The following is a 20,726-nucleotide window of genomic DNA, read 5'->3' on the forward strand; positions in this document are numbered from 1 at the left end:
ACTTTATGTCCAGCCCCTAAGGCCCAACAGGTGCAGGAATCCTGAAATTTACAATTAAGGTCCCATTGTCCCAAAAATGCCTTATACCATTTGAAAACAACTGGAATGGTAGTTATCAAGAAGTTAAAAATGATCTATCATTTACACATTTAATATCTGACCATTTTGACCCCACCCTGATACCAAAAGCCCTATCCCTGGGGTCATCAAATTTACAATAATTATTGTGGTAAAGAGCTACCTGCTCTTTCTAAAGGGAGAAAATGCAATGGACCAGACCGGGATTTGATCGCTGGTGGCCAGATAGCTCAGTTGGTAGAGCACCTGACTAGAGATTCAGGGGGCCCAGGTTCAAATCCCGGTCTGGTCCATTGCATTTTCTCCCTTTCTGTTACATTTGGTGCCGTGACAGGTGAAAATGCCTGCCAGGGGATAAAGATCCTGGGTTGATGTTTTCAGGTGTGAAGAATTTAAGGAGGGAGGAATGTAGTGGTCAGCCGGGTTCGATCGCCGGTGGCCAGATAGCTCAGTTGGTAGAGCACCTGACTAGAGATTCAGGGGGCCCGGATTCGAATCCCAGTCTGGTCCGTTACATTTCCTCCCTTCCTGTTAAAGATTAGACAACAGGTATTGCCTATATAAACCTTCTCCATAAATAATTTGTTATTTATAAATCATCCTTGATATGGTCAGTCTTATGGTACCTTCACATTCACGGATTTTTCTTACGGATCCTTATGTATTCCACAAATCTGTAAAAGTACGTGGATTGTTATGATGTACACACTTTAAAGAGCTATTTAAGAATGTTTTAAGAGTATTTACTGACCATTTACGATTTATTACGAGTTCTTGCGATGCATTTATGGCAAACATTTACGATTTGTTCTGAGTGAACACGGATAAATACAAGCAATTTACAACATTTTACGAGCTTTTTAGGGATTGTTACGAGTACATTACGAAAATTTATGATTTACCTTAGCTTTCATGTGTAAATCACGACCTGTTAATGTGTTGATAACGTGCTGTTACAAATAGTTAGGAGTTAGTTACGATTGTTTACATTTTTGACTCAAAAGTGTTCGCAATTGGCTTTGTATCATCTTTCGACAACTGACATTAATGTGTAACTTCTTTGATGTCTTGATAACATTTACTGAAAGAAGCTGTCAGATTTTTGTGTCTTTTATACCTTTCCTTAATCGTAAAGTTTAATATGAACTTGCAAAGTAATCGTATCTATACGTAAAGTGCTCGTGATGACTCTGATCAATCAGTAAAGCAATTCCAACCCATCGTGATTGAAATCGTAAATATCACTTAGGCATTCGTAATAATCCGTAAACAACTTGTTAACTATCCTTAACATACATGTATGGTAAAGTAACCACAAAGATTCGTAAAAAAAACTTTTTACGAGTGTTTAACGGATTCTTACGAGCAGTTTACGTGTTCTTGCGACCAGTTTACGATGCTTATGGATTGTTACAAGTTATTTACGGGTTATTTATGGAAAATGAAATCTGTGGACAATCGTGAAATTTTTTTTGACATGTCAAACTTATCGGTCACCTGAATACTAGTGAAAAGTATCACTACTTCCATGGGCTATGAAATCTAGAAAAAATTTCCTGTTCTGAATATCTAAGCTAAATTCTAATGTTCAGCAACAGTATAAAACAAGATGTGTTCTTGAAACTTCAATGCCTTCAAAAGTGCATACACTGATGAAAGACTTTAAATAATAAGTGTATTAACATTAAAACATCAAAATATATGACTACTTTGGACTCATCCTTAAGTCATAACCCTGGGTTTTGATTGAAATTCACCATTTTTTGTACATCCTTTTCTGCTATTCCTAAGTATGCATTTAGATTTTATACAGTATCAGCAAACTTAAACATAAATACTATATACAAAGTGTTGCACCACCCTGGGGTCAGAACCCTTACTCTGGGGAAAATAAAATTTACAATTTTTGTAAAGCTAGACTACCTGCTCTATCTATTTACTTTCAATTTAGTATCAATAACACTAAAGAAGATGTTATTTAAGTGTTTTACACATAAACACTATATAACAAGTTTGTCCCCGCCCTGGGGTCAGAACCCCTACCCCAGGGATCATGAAATTTACAATTTTGGTAGAGGCCATCACCATGCATTTAGTTTTTCTTACACATGTGCGGTTCTTAAGAAGAAGATTTTTGAAAATTGGTAAATTTTGGGCAGTTTTTGCCCCGCCCCTAAGTCCCCAGGGGTGTTGGAGACCTGAAATTTACAATTTATGTCCCCCTTTTCAAGAAGAAGTTTAAAAAATGTTCAATTGTTAACGCACGATGACGGACGACAACCGATTGCAGTTGGTCACCTGAGTTTACTCAGGTGACCTAAAAATTTTCCCCTACTTTCACGGATCCTTACGAGTGTGTGCAAGTTGTGACGAGTTATTAACGGATATGGATAAGTGATTTACGAATGCTTGCGATTGACTATGAGTCGGAGATCCATAAGGACTCGTAAGAAAAAATCTGTGAGTGTGAAGGTGGTATAAAGTATACCAACGGCTGATGTAAACAAAATTTATGCTTTCATAACTTTTTATCATTATCTAATAACTAGTCTGTGATATATGTGTACATCTTGTACCCAACCAAGTGATCAATAAAATACTTAACATACCTCCATCACAGATGAGCTGATATCTCAGAAATTGCTTATTGCAATAGGTCACCGAGTTTCCTCAGGTCACCTAAATATTGAGAAATCCTTAACAAGTCATTTAATACCATATAGCGGATTTATTCCGTGAGTCTAAAATTTGGCGATTTGCTGAATTGTCTCTCTTACAAATACTGAAGTCGCAATTGGTTGCATATTTGGCAAGTGAAATTTTGGTGGAAAGCTATCTAACCGCTAAAATAAGCCAAATTTACAACCCCATGTAAAAAACCCGCTATATGGTAGCCCAAAATCAAAATAGCATTTGTTTGCCCCTTTGCAACTGACTCAAAAAAGAAAAAAAAACCAAAAAAAAACAATACAGCGACTCAAATATTTCTATTCTCATTTCTCTCAAGAGATTTCATTTCCTTTTAGCTTCCAAAATTCAAAATATTTTCTAAATTTCTTTGCTTTAATAAATTGACTAAAATTTTAGTAAGAAGTAGGTACAGTTTCTATAGTCATTTGGCCCAAAATATCGATGATTTCACTTAGAGCTCAAACCCTGACATTCAAATAAGGAATGGATTAGCAAACCCAATATCCACTCAGTTTGATCATCAAAATGGTTTGTGTCATATGACAAGATCTATAAGTTTGCATAAAATTGCAGAAATGCCATTTTCAATGAAAATATCCACAATTTCAGGTGGTTTTCCTTTCAGAAAACATACAGCGCATGCATCGAGCAAATTCATATTGAGGTATCTTAAAATAATACACAATTTATGTTTATCAGCTTCTATTACCCAAACTCTGCTCACCGTAGCTCGTTTTTGCTGTCATAAAAAATCTGAACAAAGAATGATTGAGATTGAAAATTTGTCATTTATTACAATACCAAATGACGAAAGAAATCTTCAACATAAGATTTTGGGGGAAATCAGATAATACATTCTACATGAAAGTACCTGCAAAGCTAAATTACTCAAAGTCTGATTTCCCCCAAAGAAGACAAAATAACTTAAATATAATAATGCTACGCTATAAGATGACAAATAAAAATTCATCAAAACAAACCCAGAGCAAAAAGATGGCGAACAAATAAGGCCAACCCAAATGATTAAAAGCCTATATAAAAAAATTGCATAGCACCGGAGTAAACCTCCATATTGAGGACGGAAAGTTGGGGTGGTGGAGGGTTGAACAAAATGAAAAAACTTTGATCCGCTTTACAATTTGTATTCACTGAATCCCATGTATATGAAAAGGCTAACGTGTGCAAAACACAAGCTATCGCGTGTCTATCCAAGCCATTGATTGGCTAACAAACTTGAGGCCCCCAACGGGGTAAAGTTATACGAGGTCCCCAATAGGGCAAATGACACATATATACGCTTTAAACATAAATGCTATTATGTTCCATAATATTGATTTTATGTTTATCAGCTTCTATTACCCAAACTCTGCTCACCGTAGCTCGTTTTTGCTGTCATAAAAAATCTGAACAAAGAATGATTGAGATTGAAAATTTGTCATTTATTACAATACCAAATGACGAAAGAAATCTTCAACATAAGATTTTGGGGGAAATCAGATAATACATTCTACATGAAAGTACCTGCAAAGCTAAATTACTCAAAGTCTGATTTCCCCCAAAGAAGACAAAATAACTTAAATAATGCTACACTATACAATATATATCATTTTCATTTTGCTCGACAAATGCGCACATCTTTTCCTGAGCAATAATCTGTATGACATTTGACAGTTTTAAGGCTTAATTATTTTGAAAAAAAGGCGGGAAATGTCTTATTCATGATGTCATAATACTATCCAATTAGGAATATCATTCTCATTTTGTTGACATATTATAATACCTGGCATATATTTTACTTTCTTAAAACACTGATTAAGGTTAATTCCATAGAGAGAGAAAAATTAGGTCTTTTTATGTATACAATCGTACCTTGTTCTTGCTATATGAAAATCACTTCACTTTAAAATCAAAGAATCCACACTATTAACATATTCAGCCAATATTTAAATAATTATATATATATATTTTTCTTACCTATCTACACATATGTCAAAATCGTTCTTCCCAAATACTAAACAGACAACATTTCAAATCTGGTCTTGTAGCCCTTGAATTACCTTTTTGGTTGGGTTGAGTAGGGATGCACTGCTTGGCTCGAAGTTTCTGTAGAATCTGATTGGCCACTGGTCTGAAGAAATCAATGATTTCATCCTCAACAGGAACAAACTGCAGGAAGGCAGACACAGCCTCCATGTTAGTGAAGTCTCCATGACTCTGTGAATTCATCAAATGTACAGACAGATAAATACAATATGATTAATTAATCAAATGTACAGACAAACACAATATGATTAATTAATCAAATGTACAGACAGTTAAATATGAAATGACTGATAAATCACATGAATGAGTTTTGTAAAGCATATACTTTGAATGTATCCAGAGCTTCTATAAAGAGGACGTGGATTTCATTACGAAGCCACTGGTTCCACAGACTGTCTCTGTCCACATCCTCACGACTGGACGGAACATCAAAATCACCTAGGCAACAAACTCAAATGAACATCAAAATCACCTAGGCAACAAAGACAAACGAACATCAAAATCATCTAGGCAACAAAGACAAACTCAAATGAACATCAAAATCACCTGTAGGCACAAAGACAAACGAACATCAAAATCACCTAGGCAACAAAGACAAATAACTCAAACGAACATCAAAATCACCTAGGCAACAAAGACAATTGAAATCAAACAAACATTAATTAAAATCTCCTATGGAACAAAGACAAATAAACTCAAATGAACATCAAAATCACCTAGGGAACAACAAAAAGAAAACTAAACTTTGAATTAAAGAATGTCAAAATCCATTGGGCACAGGAAAATAAATAAACTTGGAATTAAGATTTATGGAATGTCAAAATCACCTAGGGTACAATACAACCATAAATGAACTAAGATTAATGGAATGTCAAAATCACCTAGGGTACAATACAACGATAAATGAAACTAAGATTAATGGAATGTCAAAATCACCTAGGGTAAAATACAACCATAAATGAAACTAAGATTAATGGAATGTCAAAATCACCTACAGAAGAAGGAGATAACTGAACTCGGAAATAAGGTACATCAAAATCACTTGGTGAACGATAAACGTAGATAAACTCTAAATCAAAATTAATAATGATAATTAAATACATATACTGTACATTAAATAAGTGGAAATCCTACCTTGAATGATGAACCGGAATCCATAACTCCTGAGAGGAAGAAAGGCAAACACTGGTTGCTTTGGCGGAACAAACTATATTATAACAAAAAACCAGCCATAAGTAAAGTTTTAGAACTAAGTAAATCGTATCATTTATCTCTTATTCTATCACATAAGTAAGTACATACACATAACATATTTCAGATCAATTGACGATGCCTTATTACAGTGTACATCTTACTGTTTAATTCTGACTTCATTACATACATAAGTATATACATACATCTGATTGTGACAAATGAACAGTACCTTGCTGTCTTTCTTCTGTCCTGCTGGTCGGAGCGGAAAAGCCAGGGCAATCTCTGTGGACTCCACCTCTACACCTGATTTGGCCTGCAAGACAATTCAATGATTTATTTAAACTCCACACACACAGAGAGGAGATGTCAGAATGAGTGAAGACACTGTTGATCACTTTCTGTTCATGACAACTTTATTTTTGTAAAAATCTGCAGAGTAGTCTTGACACAAAATCAAGTTTCTCGGGAATAATTCTAAATAAAGTAATGAACACATTAAAGATTTGTGAACATCGTCTTTTGCTGATAAATCCAACTTGGCAAGATCGTGTAAATATAAGTCAGTGATCCACAGTTGTAAAACAGTCGGCACATTAACACACATACACTGTACATTTTCTTTAACTTCAATCCCTTCATAACAGGAGTTGTGAACCACCAAAATTTAGCTCACACCACTGACCTGCAATGATATTTTGGAGGCATCCAGCCGTTTCTTGACCACTAGCCATCGGTCCACCTTGTTGCTATGGGTGATCTCCACCACATTCTCTCCAGGGTCTCTCCTGTGTATTTCCTGTACAAAATTCTCCACTCGGTTCTCGATGGTGATATGTCGCAGACGGTTCAGGAACAGCAGCAGGGACGGATGGATGTCGTTGAATCGGGCTGCCAGGGTGGTTGTTTGGGACTTCATGGATTCCTTCAGGGGGAGCACAATCTTTGTCGTCCAGCTGAAGGACATAAATATTTATCACCAGAAATAAAATACTCAACAGTACTTATATCAATAGAAATAAAATACTCAACAGTACTTATATCAATAGAAATAAAATACTCGACAGTACTTATATCAATAGAAATAAAATACTCAACTGTACAAAACCATCAGAAATACAATACTCAACTGTACATATACCATCAGAAATACAAAACTCAACTGTACATTAACCATCAGAAATACAATATTCAACTGTACATTAACCATCAGAAATACAATACCAAACATGTCTTTTATTCCAATTGCCTACAAAGTGAGACAGAGATTTAAATGAGTTCATCCTATGGAGAAATGAAAGAACATACCCCTCGTTTTCCTCCCACCGGTCCTCCTCCACCCAGTGAGGCAGGATGTACCCCGTTGGTCCTGACTGAACATCAAACTTGATGTGAAAACCATTAGAGTGGACTTCTGGTCCATCTGTCACTCGGAAAACGGACTTAAATCCGATGCCTTTCTGACCTGGTAATGCAAAAATTTGTCACAATCAGCATTTTCTGAACAATTAAAAGTGAAGTCCTTTTTGACAACAATCATACTGGTGACTCTTGATAACTCGAAGTTCAAGGGACCTTGATGAAAGAGTGAAGGTTGAGTCAAATCCAGAAATAAAAGAGAGAAGACTGAAGCAATAAATAATTTTTTTCAAGAAAGTTATGTCTCATGAAGAAATACATCATTGTATCTTGACACTAAGGTCTCACAACATAAAATGATCTACAGCGTTAAGACCTTGTGAACACCAGATTTGTATTACTTACCAATATACCCTGCCTTGTGCTTTCCCTTGGTACTTCTTCCCACGTCACAGAGAGCACGAATGTCCTTTTCTCGGAATCCATTCTCATTGTTCAGGACCACCACCCCGTCCAGCCTCATGACAAACTGGACAGACGGACAGTCATTCTTCTGTAAGTCATCTGGGTAGCTGTTGTCGTCAGCATTCTGTATCAGCTCTGCCAAACAGATACAGTGACATAGTTAGTTATGACATGTTACTACTTTGAAACAATTTGAAAAGCAGTCAATCTTGTCAATACCTAATTGATATTCAAAACATGTGACATTTATTCAAAGCAAGAAAACCATCATGCAATCTTAAAACTATTACTTTTGTTCTTTTTTCATTTAAATGTGAATTTTTTTTTTCAATCAATGCTTTATGCACAAAGTACTTCCTGTCCACCTCACCGAGAACAAAGTGTGTGTCCTTGCTGTACAGGTCTTTGGACAGCCTGTCCAGACTTCGGCCAAGCCTCTCTTGCTGGACTCTCATCAGCCGCTGTCCATCTTCATTCAGCTCCACCCCAATCCCAAACTCGTCCCGTCTAATCCGGTCCACAATCTCCCGACAAGCCTGCTCTAAGTCCGTCTCCATGGTTACTGATGATGGCACCTTGCTTTCATTGTCCTCAGGCGAGAGAAGGTCAATAGGACTGTCTGACTTTAACGTGAGATCTAATGAGATATAAAGTGAGATCTAATGAGATAAAGTGAGATATAGATATAAAGTGAGATCTAATCTAATGAGATAAAGTTAGATCTAAAGAGCTAAATAGAATCCTTCATTAGTATGAGCATGGGATAGGGAAAATCCACATAGTTAAATACTGAAGGATTATTTTTCTCATATTTTATCCACAGTTTTGTGCATTAATTCGGAGGCTTTGAGAAGATTTTTAAAAAAAGCATCAAAATTCTCATTTGAATTCAAATACAAAAACTAATTAGATGGTCAGAAAGAGCATACCCGAAAATGGTTTACATTCCATGTATAATCTAAACAAGAGGCCTACAGGCCTTATCGGTCACCTGAGAACTAGTGAAATCGAGAAAAAAAATTCCTGTTCAAGAGTCCTGAAATTTACAATGTATGTCCCCCTTGTTCCAAAGATGCTGCATACCAAATTTGAAAAGAATTGAAAAGGTATTTATCAAGAAGAAGTTAAAAATTTCTATTGTTCACACATTTGATAAGACCATTTTGGTCCCACCTTGATACCAAAACCCCTATCCCTGGGATCATCAAATTTACTATTTTGGTAAAGGACTACCTGCTCTTTCTAAATATCCATTTAGCTTCAATTTAGTATCAATAGCACTAAAGAAGATGCTACTTTTTCCAATCTTAGTAGAGGCCTTGCTGCTCTACATCACTTTGCATTTAGTTTTTCTCACACATGTGCGGTTGTAGAAAAAAGATTTTTGAAAATTGGTCAATTTTTGGCAGTTTTTGCCCCATCCCTAGGGCCCCAAGGGTGTAGGAGTCCTGAATTTTACAATTTATGTCCCCCTTGTTCCAACAGATGCTTCATACCAAATTTGAAAAAAAAATTGGAATAGTAGATTTCAAGAAGTTAAAAATGTTCAATCGTTAACGCATGACGGACAACAACCAACTGCAATAGGTTACCTGAGGTATCCTAAAAACTTAAGGCTATATCAAATCGAAATTTTGAAGAAAACATTACAAAATATTTTACTTCTACAGGTAACTTAATTCATAGAAAATACAGGACATCATAATCACTTATGTCATAACAGTATAATTCAGAAAGTTCTCACATGACTGTCTCACATGTGTAATGTCAGTCTCACACTGGTGATAATGTCAGAAAAGTGAAATCTGCATAGATAAAGTTAGATCTAAAGAGAAAAAGTTAGACCTAAAGAGATAAAATGAGATCTAAAGAGATAGAGTTATATCTAAAGAGATAAAGTTAGATCTAAAGAGAAAAAGTTAGACCTAAAGAGATAAAGTCAGACCTGAAGAGATAAAGTTATATCTAAAGAGATAAAGTTATATTTAAAGATATAAAGGTTAGATCTAAAGAGATAAAGTCAGATCTAAAGAGATAAAGTGAGATCTAAAGAGATAAAAGTTAGATCTAAAGAGATAAAGTTAGACCTAAAGAGATAAAGTAAGATCTAAAGAGATAAAGTCAGACCTAAAGAGATAAAAGTTATATCTAAAGAGATAAAGTTAGACCTAAAGAGATAAAGTCAGATCTAAAGAGATAAAAATTAGATCTAAAGAGATGAAAGTTATATTTAAAGAGATAAAGTCAGACCTAAAGAGATAAAGTTAGATCTAAAGAGATAAAGTCAGACCTAAAGTTATATCTAAAGAGATAAAGTTAGATCTAAAGAGATAAAGTCAGACCTAAAGTTATATCTAAAGAGATAAAGTGAGATCTAAAGAGATAAAGTTAGATCTAAAGAGATAAAGTCAGACCTAAAGTTATATCTAAAGAGATAAAGTGAGATCTAAAGAGATAAAGTGAGATCTAAAGAGATAAAAGTTAGACCTATAGAGATAAAGTTATATCTAAAGAGATAAAGTTATATCTAAAGAGATAAAAGTTAGATCTAAAGAGATAAAGTTAGATCTAAAGAGATAAAGTTATATCTAAAGAGATAAAGTTAGATCTAAAGAGACACAGTCAGACCTAAAGAGATACAGTTAAATCTAAAGAGATAAAGTTATACCTAAAGAGATAGAGTTAGATCTAAAGAGATAGAGTCAGACATAAAGAGATAAAAGTTATATTTAAAGAGATAAAGTTAGACCTAAAGAGATAAAGTTAGATCTAAAGAGATAAAGTTAAATCTAAAGAGATAAAGTTATATCTAAAGAGATAAAGTTATATCTAAAGAGATAAAGTTATACCTAAAGAGATAGAGTTAGATCTAAAGAGATAAAGTTATATCTAAAGAGATAGAGTTAGATCTAAAGAGATAGAGTCAGACATAAAGAGATAAAAGTTATATTTAAAGAGATAAAGTCAGACCTAAAGAGATAAAGTTAGATCTAAAGAGATAAAAGTTAGATCTAAAGAGATAAAGTTAAATCTAAAGAGATAAAAGTTAGATCTAAAGAGATAAAGTTATATCTAAAGAGATAAAGTTATATCTAAAGAGATAAAGTTATACCTAAAGAGATAAAGTGAGATCTAAAGAGATAAAGTTATATCTAAAGAGATAAAGTCAGATCTAAAGAGATAAAGTTATATCTAAAGAGATAGAGTTAGATCTAAAGATATAGAGTTAGACATAAAGAGATAAAAGTTATATTTAAAGAGATAAAGTCAGACCTTAAGCTATAAAGTTAGATCTAAAGAGATAAAGTTAGATCTAAAGAGATAAAGTCAGACCTAAAGAGATAAAAGTTAAGAAGAAGCTAGCAGTTAGACTTTTGATCAGAATAGACCACTTCCTGTTTTTGTTAAGATGACCTTTATAAGTTAGTTACCAATGCTGGACTCTTTCTTTTCCTTATCCTCCTCAAGCTCTGTACACTCATCAACAACAATCATCTCTTTTTCCTCCTGAACTTTGAACTCTGCCTCAACCTCCACATCTGATAAGTACGAGGTTAATGAATTGTCCTCATCCTCACTGTCCTCTATAATCTGCAACAAAGAAATCAACATCCCTGGGTGTTAAATGTGTACCTGTAAATCATGCAACAAAGAAATCAACATCCCTGGGTGTTAAATGTGTACCTGTAAATCATGCAACAAAGAAATCAACATCCCTGGGTGTTAAATGTGTACCCGTAAATCATGCAACAAAGAAATCAACATCCCTGGGTGTTAAATGTGTACCCGTAAATCATGCAACAAAGAAATCAACATCCCTGGGTGTTAAATGTGTACCCGTAAATCATGCAACAAAGAAATCAACATCCCTGGGTGTTAAATGTGTACCTGTAAATCATGCAACAAAGAAATCAACATCCCTGGGTGTTAAATGTGTACCTGTAAATCATGCAACAAAGAAATCAACATCCCTGGGTGTTAAATGTGTACCTGTAAATCATGCAACAAATACAGTTGAACTTCTGTATCTTGAACATCAATATCTCGATTGATTGTTTGTTTTATGTCCTGTTGAAAATTTTTCACTCATATTGAGACGACACCAGCTGTAGGTGAAGTACCACAAATTTAGACCTACCGTACATACTCGCCTATAAGTCGGTCCGCCTATAAGTCGGTTGTATTTTTTAAGGTTATTTTGTAGGAATTTGCCATTGACCCGCTTATAAGTCTTTACAAATTTTTGTCAGATTCGGTTGACAATTTCAAGTCAATGCTCTAGTGTTTTTACCTATCTTTCAACAAATATTTCGAGAAATTAATAATTATGATCTGCTCAATATCCAAGCCATATCTATCAGGGTTTAAACGCAACCCTTGTTCTATTATGCGCAATGATCCCTTGTTACCTAAGCAATTATGGTCTCCTAATTACCAGTACCTGACACCGTGTTTACTTAGTGGCACGCGCCTCGCACAAACTGTTATTGTGGGATTCCGGTATAATTCATTGTATCAACAATAAAGTTTTTAAGAGTCAAGAATGATGATCTAAATTATCTGTTAACAATATTCAGTCTGTTATGAAATATATTTCAGCAGGTATACATATGAATATTTCAATATTAAATCGGGTTCGTAATTCAATTTTACCGATAAACGATAGATTAGTATTAGTTATCGGTATGTAAATAATTTTTAACTAGATAAAAATATGTAAATACTTGTACTTTATACATGATTTTAAAATACACAAACAATACAATATGTCTAGATATTTGTGAACAATAATCATTTGTGTGGTAGTCCATGATAATCGTCAGAGTTGTTTAAAAAACACTACATTTTGCCGCCCAGAAAAATACCAATCTTCTTAGGACGCGCCTATAAGTCAGACATAGAGTTTTGGACCAAAAATTTACTCCCAAAAATCCAACTTATAGGCGAGTATATACGGTATGCTTAGTGCTCAGGACTGTAGCAGTGAGGGTTCTTTAATATGCCAACGCCTGTTGCAACACGGGACCTCAGTTTTTGAAGTCATATCTGATAGACTCATGATTCTCACAAAAAAGCAATCACTACTTAGGTTTGACGTTACAAAGCAAACGCTCTACCACTGAGCTACCGTGACCAGTTCGATATCTCGAATTCCATGGATATGTCGAAGTGAACTGGAAGTCCCCAATATATTTTCTTTATGTATTTTAATCTCAGTATCTCAAACCCTCTGATATCTTGAAGTTTTTTTCAGCCCTAATGAGTTCAAAATAATGAGGTTTAACCATAGTTGTCTTTTCAAACGCTGAATACAGAAATTGTAGCTCTACATATTTTTCAGACTATATGCTAAAAACACTAGAGATTGTTTTTATGAAAAACAGATGTCTCCTCAGCTCCCAAATTGGAAGTGCTCTAAATAAAACCTCCTCCCCTTAATGTACTGAATGATATGGAGAAGAAAGCATGAGCAGGGACATAGCTATTATGAACTCCAATAAGCCACATAGAAGTGCTCACAAACTATTGAACACCCTCCACCCCTCAGATCCACTATAACTTGAAGGATAACAATTGGATCCTACTGTCCCTACAATATGCATATCTACAAAGGGCATTGAAGTATTGTGCAAAATGTCAAGTCTATCAGATAAGCCATAAAGGAGAAGAGTTCATAAGCTATTTTAACATCCTCCACACCTCTTGGATCCACTATTGGACAAAATTTCAAATCTATCTGATAAGCCATATAGGTGAAGTATTCACAAGCTATTTTACATCCTCCACCCCTCTTAGATCCACTATAACTTTTAGCAAAATAATTGGATCCTCCTGTCCTGACAATATGCACATCTACAAATGGCAATGAAGCATTGTACAAAGTTTTAAGTCTATCCGACAAGCCATATAGGAGGAGAAGCGTTCACAAGATTTTGTGACAGACAGATGGACAGACAGAAACTCTAAAAACAATATGTCTCCCCCTGAAAGAGGGGAGACATAATAAAGTTAAAGAAAACAAAGACCCTTCACTGTATTATATATACTATCATTCCAAAAACAGCATGTTACTTTGCTTAATTGAACATGAATATTTTTGGTTGAATGAAACAGGTTTTACATTTATTCTCAGTAACCAACCACATTGAAAAAAATGGCATAATGTGGTCATCCAAACTCACTTTATTGAAATCAAACAGCCAATCAGTAAGTGATATGACAATTCACAAGTGTTATCCATGCAAACAGACACACTGTTTCTGGAATGACAGTAAAATATACATGTACCTGTTCCTCATAACCATATTTGACTGTATTTCAAAGATACAAATTACCTCAGGTTCATCTTTGAAGAACTCCTCTGCAAACTCTGGAGCCACCTCCTCTAGAGAAGTGGGTGTTGGTCGACATCGGCCTTGAATACTGTCCATCCACTCAGCTACACCCAACAGACAGCCCAGCTGCTGCAGACGGTTTAATTGAGACACAGTTACACATGACTGGAGAAGCATGGTCTTTGATTTGGATTGTCCGATTACCTGGCCTAGCGGTTCCAGGAACATCTAAAACACAACCACAACTTCAACTAAAATTATCACTCAATTTTCTTGGCGTTAAAATTACACTGTTCAAATGGTATGGAGATCACTACATATTGGAATCCTATACCAACAAAAGAAACTGATCAACAACAACGAATAAGAACTATTTATCCACTAAATCAATAAAGAATAAAAACTCCTTATCCACTAAATCAGTAAGATCGAACTCCTTATCCACTAAATCAATGATTAATAACAACTCCTTATCCACTAAATCAATAATTAATAACAACTCCTTATCCACTAAATCAATAAGAACACCTTATCCACTAAATCAATGATTAATAACAACTCCTTATCCACTAAATCAATAATTAATAACAACTCCTTATCCACTAAATCAATAAGAACTCCTTATCCACTAAATCAATGATTAATAACAACTCCTTATCCACTAAATCAATAATTAATAACAACTCCTTATCCACTAAATCAATAAGAACTCCTTATCCACTAAATCAATGATTAATAACAACTCCTTATCCACTAAATCAATAACAACTCCTTATCCACTAAATCAATAACAACTCCTTATCCACAAAATCAATAATCAAGTCTCCATGGAATGCTCACTTTTTTAAAATTAAAAATCTTGCCCCCATAAATAAATTTTCTACAGTTTGTACTTCTTTATGAATGATTGACTTCATTATGAACAATACAAAAATTATCAGTAATCATCAAACAGTCCCTTATTACACATCAGATTTCATTCGAAATCAAAGCGTATTGACTGACAGGACTTGATTAAGTTTTGGGAACAATTTGTGGATAATGTAGCACACACAAAGCTAACACTGGCAGAGAAGAATAGATGAGATTTTATACTCAAACATTCACGGTACCTGAGAAGCCAGGATCGCACAGGTTTTGACAGGTAAAGTCAACAAGCAGTCCCGAACAAAATGAACAGCGGCCTCCCCGGGCTGACAACCAGATGGTGCTCCTGGTAAAAATTAATCAAATTAAATCTCGGTACTAAAATACATAATTATTATGTTTCCTGTCAGCTTGTCCCTATGCATTCAATACTCTACTATTTTCGCATACTGCACAATTATTTATAAATGTACACTATCACTATTTCTTCTGTGTAATTTTTCTTCTTTGTGTTCTTCAAACTTTTCACACATAAAAAAGTAAGTGCTCATTTGAGGGTTCAAACTCCAGACAGTGCGCTTGCTAAGCAAATGCGTTATTTATTATGTTACTGCAGCTCTACTCTTAGAGATGATCAATTATAGAGTTTACCACTAACTAATAATATTGAGGTTTGTGTCATTTTATTTGAGGTTTGTGTCATTTCATTTAAATTATCTACACAGTCGTCACAATGACAACAATCGTGTTATGATTTGCATGTAATACGCTGAAATACTAGTCAAGGTTTGACCCATATTGAACTTGCCTCCAACTCGTCCACCATTGGTCAAACCCTGACTACTATTTCAGCATAGTAGATGCAAATCATGACACTATCGTATAAATATCACACACAATTCCATGACAAAGTCATTGACGACTTCCCCACCATACCTGGCACACAGTCTTTTGAGGCTTCCCTACCATACCTGGCACACAGTCTTTTGAGGCCTCCCCATGCATTTTGAACAATTCCTCCCGAACATGATTGGCCAGCAGAGCTACAGGGATGTTATCCACGCCTTTGTTCCAGACCACCATTGACATCAGATGTCCACTGACATCACGTGGTACCCTCCCCTGGACGGATGCACAGAACTTCTCGGGGGAGGTACTACTGACCAGCTTTAGGTACTCCCCAGGGGAGCTCTCCAAAGCTATAAAATCTGTGTTCATTACTTTGGATCCACCTGTAAAATTTAGAAGGTTGAAATTGATTGCATGTTTGAATTCAATGAACTAATAGTTCCTCTCATTATCTTTCAGCGTACATTTAACTAAAAAGAATTTGAACCCTAAACTTTTGGGGTAAACTTTAATAAATAGTGATATTAAGATATATAAAACTGCATCAACACCCATACTGTATCGCTGCACAAGTTCTCTGTTAAATTTTTAAGTTAACATTCCAATAAACCAACAAATAGAAAACTTCTAGTTTATAACTTTAGGTCCAGACACAAATGAATGCCACATTGTATCCACTTGTGAGAATCTTCCACAATTTTAACCTTAAGGTGTTGGTCTCCAGTTTCGATGTTGCTGGTGTCAACCAATAAAATGTTAGATTTTATGTTACAGACTTGAACACAATGTTCCACACTATGGCATGATGTCATAGGGTATGTGTATCAACTAAATTTTCAACCAATTAGAATCACTGTATCAAAGTCAATCTAACAAATATTGATCTATCATCAACAGATCACTAGGTTTGAAAGTCAGAGACAAGTGGTCTCAAAAAAAGAAAAGGCCCATGGGCCACAATGCTAACCTGAGAAATCTTGCTTACAATGAGATATAACTTTGCTTATTTTTCTCCCTTACATACCCTCTATTGGCCAATGTTGACATTCTCCATATTTCTGGATGAAATCTCGTAACTTTCCCAGCTGTGGTTCAAACACCTGACTCCATTGACTCCACTCAGCCATGTTCTCCAACAAAGGGCAGTTATCCAAGCAAGCCAGGGCAGCCTCTTTTGTCTGGTGTCCCAGAATTCCAGTCTGACCTTTCACCTCAAAGCTGCATGTCAGAAAATTGTATATAATATAACAGGATTTAAAAAATGCCATATGCTTCCTTCATCACTGCAAATATTCTATAACATGCCACATCTAGTAAATTCCTATCATTTATTAGAGAATCTTCTGACACTATAGAAGGGCTTACAATTGCATTTTGTGAGAAAGACCAGGGGCCCATTTTACAAAAAGTCGTAAATCTTAAGTCCTAAGTCATAAATTTGAAGAACTTACGACGTACAGATCGTAGGACCGTTTTACAAAACGTATCGTAATCGTATATCGTACATTCATTGTCGCAAGTCGTATATGGAACTCTTCAGCGCATGAAGTTGTAGAAATGAACATATATAGATACCACGCGAAGCCCGACGCGCAGACACTGGGGAGGAAAGAAAACTGGAGCGTCAGTGAAACCGCTGCGCTCGTCGATGGAATGTTAACAACCATTTGAAGCTGATCAATACATGTACATATACACAATTCTTAATTACTGCACAGCATGTTATGAGCAAGCATTTTGTTTTTACATACATTGTATATACAAATGCGCATGCATTTATATTCGAGTTACAACACTAAGGTGAAGGGGGGGGGGGGGGGATTGCTTATAAGTTAGCTGTGCTAATACATGCATATTATATGAATAATTAGACTTATTATTTGATCTCAAATTATATATATTCCTAATTATCTTATTATTAATTAAAGATTTCCAATATCAGGGAAATTAACTTGATTATTTTAAATAAGAGTTATTCTTGTGTATTGAAATATAGGCCTATATATGATATACTAGGCTATGTAAAATCATGATTCTACAGGTACGTGGCTGTATCAAGTGGTTTAATATATAGCACGATTGGTTAAAAAGGAAGGTGAATAGCAAGCAATATGATGGTACATGTACTTGTTGAGGGGGGGGGGGGGGGGGGTCATTCAATCACACTTTTAAAAAAAAATGCAACACTGTCTATTTTTCATAAATGCTAATAGCTGGTATAATGGGGGGGGGGGGGTGTAGTTATTAATTAATTCACTCACAATTTCTTTTTCCATTTGAAGTACATGTACAAACATACTAATAGGCCTGATAATTTAATGGACGGGGTGGACGTGGAAAAGGGTTAGGGATTAATTCATTCACAATTTTTTCCCGATAGTGTCTTTCTCATACATACAAATAATTTGTATAAATTTACCATGGTATTGGATGACATTGTGCATATAAATGATGTACTAGTACGTGCATGTACATGTATAACAAAGGCGTATATAACTATAGGCCTACGTGTGGATGGGTGTCTCGGAATCAATAAGATCTGATATGACATGCATACTTTCTTTTAAAAAAATGCTTGAAGTAGTCAACATCATTGGAAAAAGTATGGTCTATGCGGGAATATACAAACATTGCAATGGATCCTATGGCACACACTTGCTACATTTGTTTGATCCGCGCACTGACGGAAATATACGAGAACGTAACCACATTTTGTGTGACGAAGTCATCAGAGGAAGTGACGCATTGTAGTAAACAAAGGAGGCAGGACAGGCCCTTATGTGTGCAGACAATAATGAATCATGGTATGTACTTGAATAACATCTGGTGCAGCCTTACTTCGGTTTGTAGGATGCTCTACGTCTCCCCGCACTAAATCTGTTAACTCGTAGAGATACCGCCTGGGCAAACGATATCTCTCGACTACCTCAACATCATTGAGGTAGCTAGTCCAATGGATTATTTTTATCGCGAAACACTCGCAGCGCACGTTTTTTATGAGTCTCATTCATAACATTTAACATTAGAAATGCAGCCATGTTGAATTATTTTAATAACCATAGTAACAAAGATTTTATGGAGCACTTACAACAAAACTTGGGACATAGGGTCGCCCCCGGGCGGTCGTAGACTTAAGGGCGAATTTCATCGTAACTCGTAAATCCTAAATCTTTGTAAAACGGTCGCACATCGTACGTTATGTCTTACGACTAATTTTAAGACTTACGACCTTTTGTAAAACGGGCCCCTGTACTTGCAATGCTATATAATGATACAGGTATCTCTCTCAATAACATCTCTCTGTCAAAAGAAAACTCCACAAAACTTTCTAATTTTCCCTGGTGCTCTGAATTAGGCAATTTTATAAAAGAAACCTCACTTGTGGGTACAATCTCTACAGTGTTAAGGTACATATTTTGTTGCAAACTGCATTACACAAGCAAATGATATGCTGGGGATATTTAGACAAAACACAGGAGCTCTTTATCACATTTTACTGAATCATTAAGTTAAGTGTTTCAGGTATTACTCTGAATAAGATATGTCATTGTATCATTTTATCATTTCAATTTCATGTTTACTGCATTTACTCACATGCATAAATATCCGTGCTTTCAGTACATGCATTTTAAACTGCAGTCACTGTACATTACATTTACAGAATCTGTACCATGAACAATAATCGTGTTACCTCTCTAGGGGAATTACAGCTGCTTCATACATCACACAGTGCTGATTAGTCACGTGTCTCCCTGGACGGTCAGCCAATCCAATCAAGCGTGAAGCAGTGCCATGCCCAAGTTGCTTGACATCTTTTACAGAAAACTGGTGACATAATGCCTCTTGTATCATCTCCTCCTGAAAAAATATCACCACATTGTACTACAAAATAGGTTTTAGACTATGTCAGTCAACTACAGAATAGGTTTTAGGCTAGAAAGTACTACATAATAGGCCTCAGACTACAAAGTACTACAGAATAGGCCTTAGGCTACAGTGTACTACAGAATAGGCCTTAGGCTACAGTGTACTACAAAATAGGTCTTACGCTACAGTGTACTGCATAGTAGGCTTTAGGCTACAGTGAACTACAGAATAGGTCTTAGGCTACAGTGTACTACAGAATAGGCCTTAGGCTACAGTGTACTACAAAATAGGTCTTACGCTACAGTGTACTGCATAGTAGGCTTTAGACTACAGTGAACTACAGAATAGGTCTTAGGCTACAGTTTACTACAGAATATGTCTTAGGCTACAATGTACTACAGAATAGGCCTTAGGCTACAGTGTACATGTACTACAGAGTACAAATACTAAAAGTAAGCAGACACAACAGAGGTACAGAGAGATCCCACAGAATAAATGAAATGAAAACTACTGTGGTGTCTTTTGATTTATCATATAAATTACACATTCTTTTGTAGTTTAAAATCCGTGATATACGAAGGATGAATGACAATTGAGCCCCAATGAATTAAAATGATTCCATATCATTAATTCAGCCATCCTGTTGTTTGTATATTTGGTTGCAATATCTGGCAATAGAAGCCTCATCATGTTTTGTATTTGCACTCTGATGCAATCCCCCCCCCCCTCTCCCCCCCGATTGATTCTACTTACATGTGTGAGGTTTGCCTGTTTACACTGATGGATAAACTCCAGGACATGAGTAAGTGTTGGCAGATATCCTCCAGCAGCATCACTGTGACCCCCGCCGGACCCTAAACTGGTCCCCCCACAATCATCTAGTTCCTATAAAATACACATTTACAAAGAACTACTAACACAAATAACGGCTGAAGATAAGTTTTGTTCATATTTCACATGAGTATACCATAGCAGATTTTA

At 35.5% G+C, this 20,726-nt stretch overlaps 1 protein-coding gene across 1 annotated transcript in view; it reads right to left on the bottom strand.

The window, feature by feature from the left end:
* Positions 1-20,726, bottom strand: part of LOC125663892 (uncharacterized) — a 63,512-nt gene that overhangs the window by 20,245 nt on the left and 22,541 nt on the right. Inside the window, exons 7-21 of the mRNA XM_056160321.1 lie at positions 20,499-20,630; positions 19,570-19,736; positions 16,903-17,096; positions 16,001-16,261; positions 15,275-15,375; positions 14,163-14,390; positions 11,259-11,418; positions 8,198-8,464; positions 7,768-7,962; positions 7,312-7,468; positions 6,689-6,959; positions 6,236-6,319; positions 5,947-6,019; positions 5,138-5,250; positions 4,827-4,983 (exon numbers count right to left, since the gene is read on the bottom strand). Of these exons, the coding sequence (XP_056016296.1) occupies positions 4,827-4,983; positions 5,138-5,250; positions 5,947-6,019; positions 6,236-6,319; positions 6,689-6,959; positions 7,312-7,468; positions 7,768-7,962; positions 8,198-8,464; positions 11,259-11,418; positions 14,163-14,390; positions 15,275-15,375; positions 16,001-16,261; positions 16,903-17,096; positions 19,570-19,736; positions 20,499-20,630 (2,560 nt within the window). The remainder of the gene's footprint in view (positions 1-4,826; positions 4,984-5,137; positions 5,251-5,946; positions 6,020-6,235; positions 6,320-6,688; positions 6,960-7,311; positions 7,469-7,767; positions 7,963-8,197; positions 8,465-11,258; positions 11,419-14,162; positions 14,391-15,274; positions 15,376-16,000; positions 16,262-16,902; positions 17,097-19,569; positions 19,737-20,498; positions 20,631-20,726) is intronic.

Source organism: Ostrea edulis, chromosome 1 (assembly GCF_947568905.1).
Source record: "Ostrea edulis chromosome 1, xbOstEdul1.1, whole genome shotgun sequence".
NCBI lineage: Eukaryota > Metazoa > Mollusca > Bivalvia > Ostreida > Ostreidae > Ostrea > Ostrea edulis.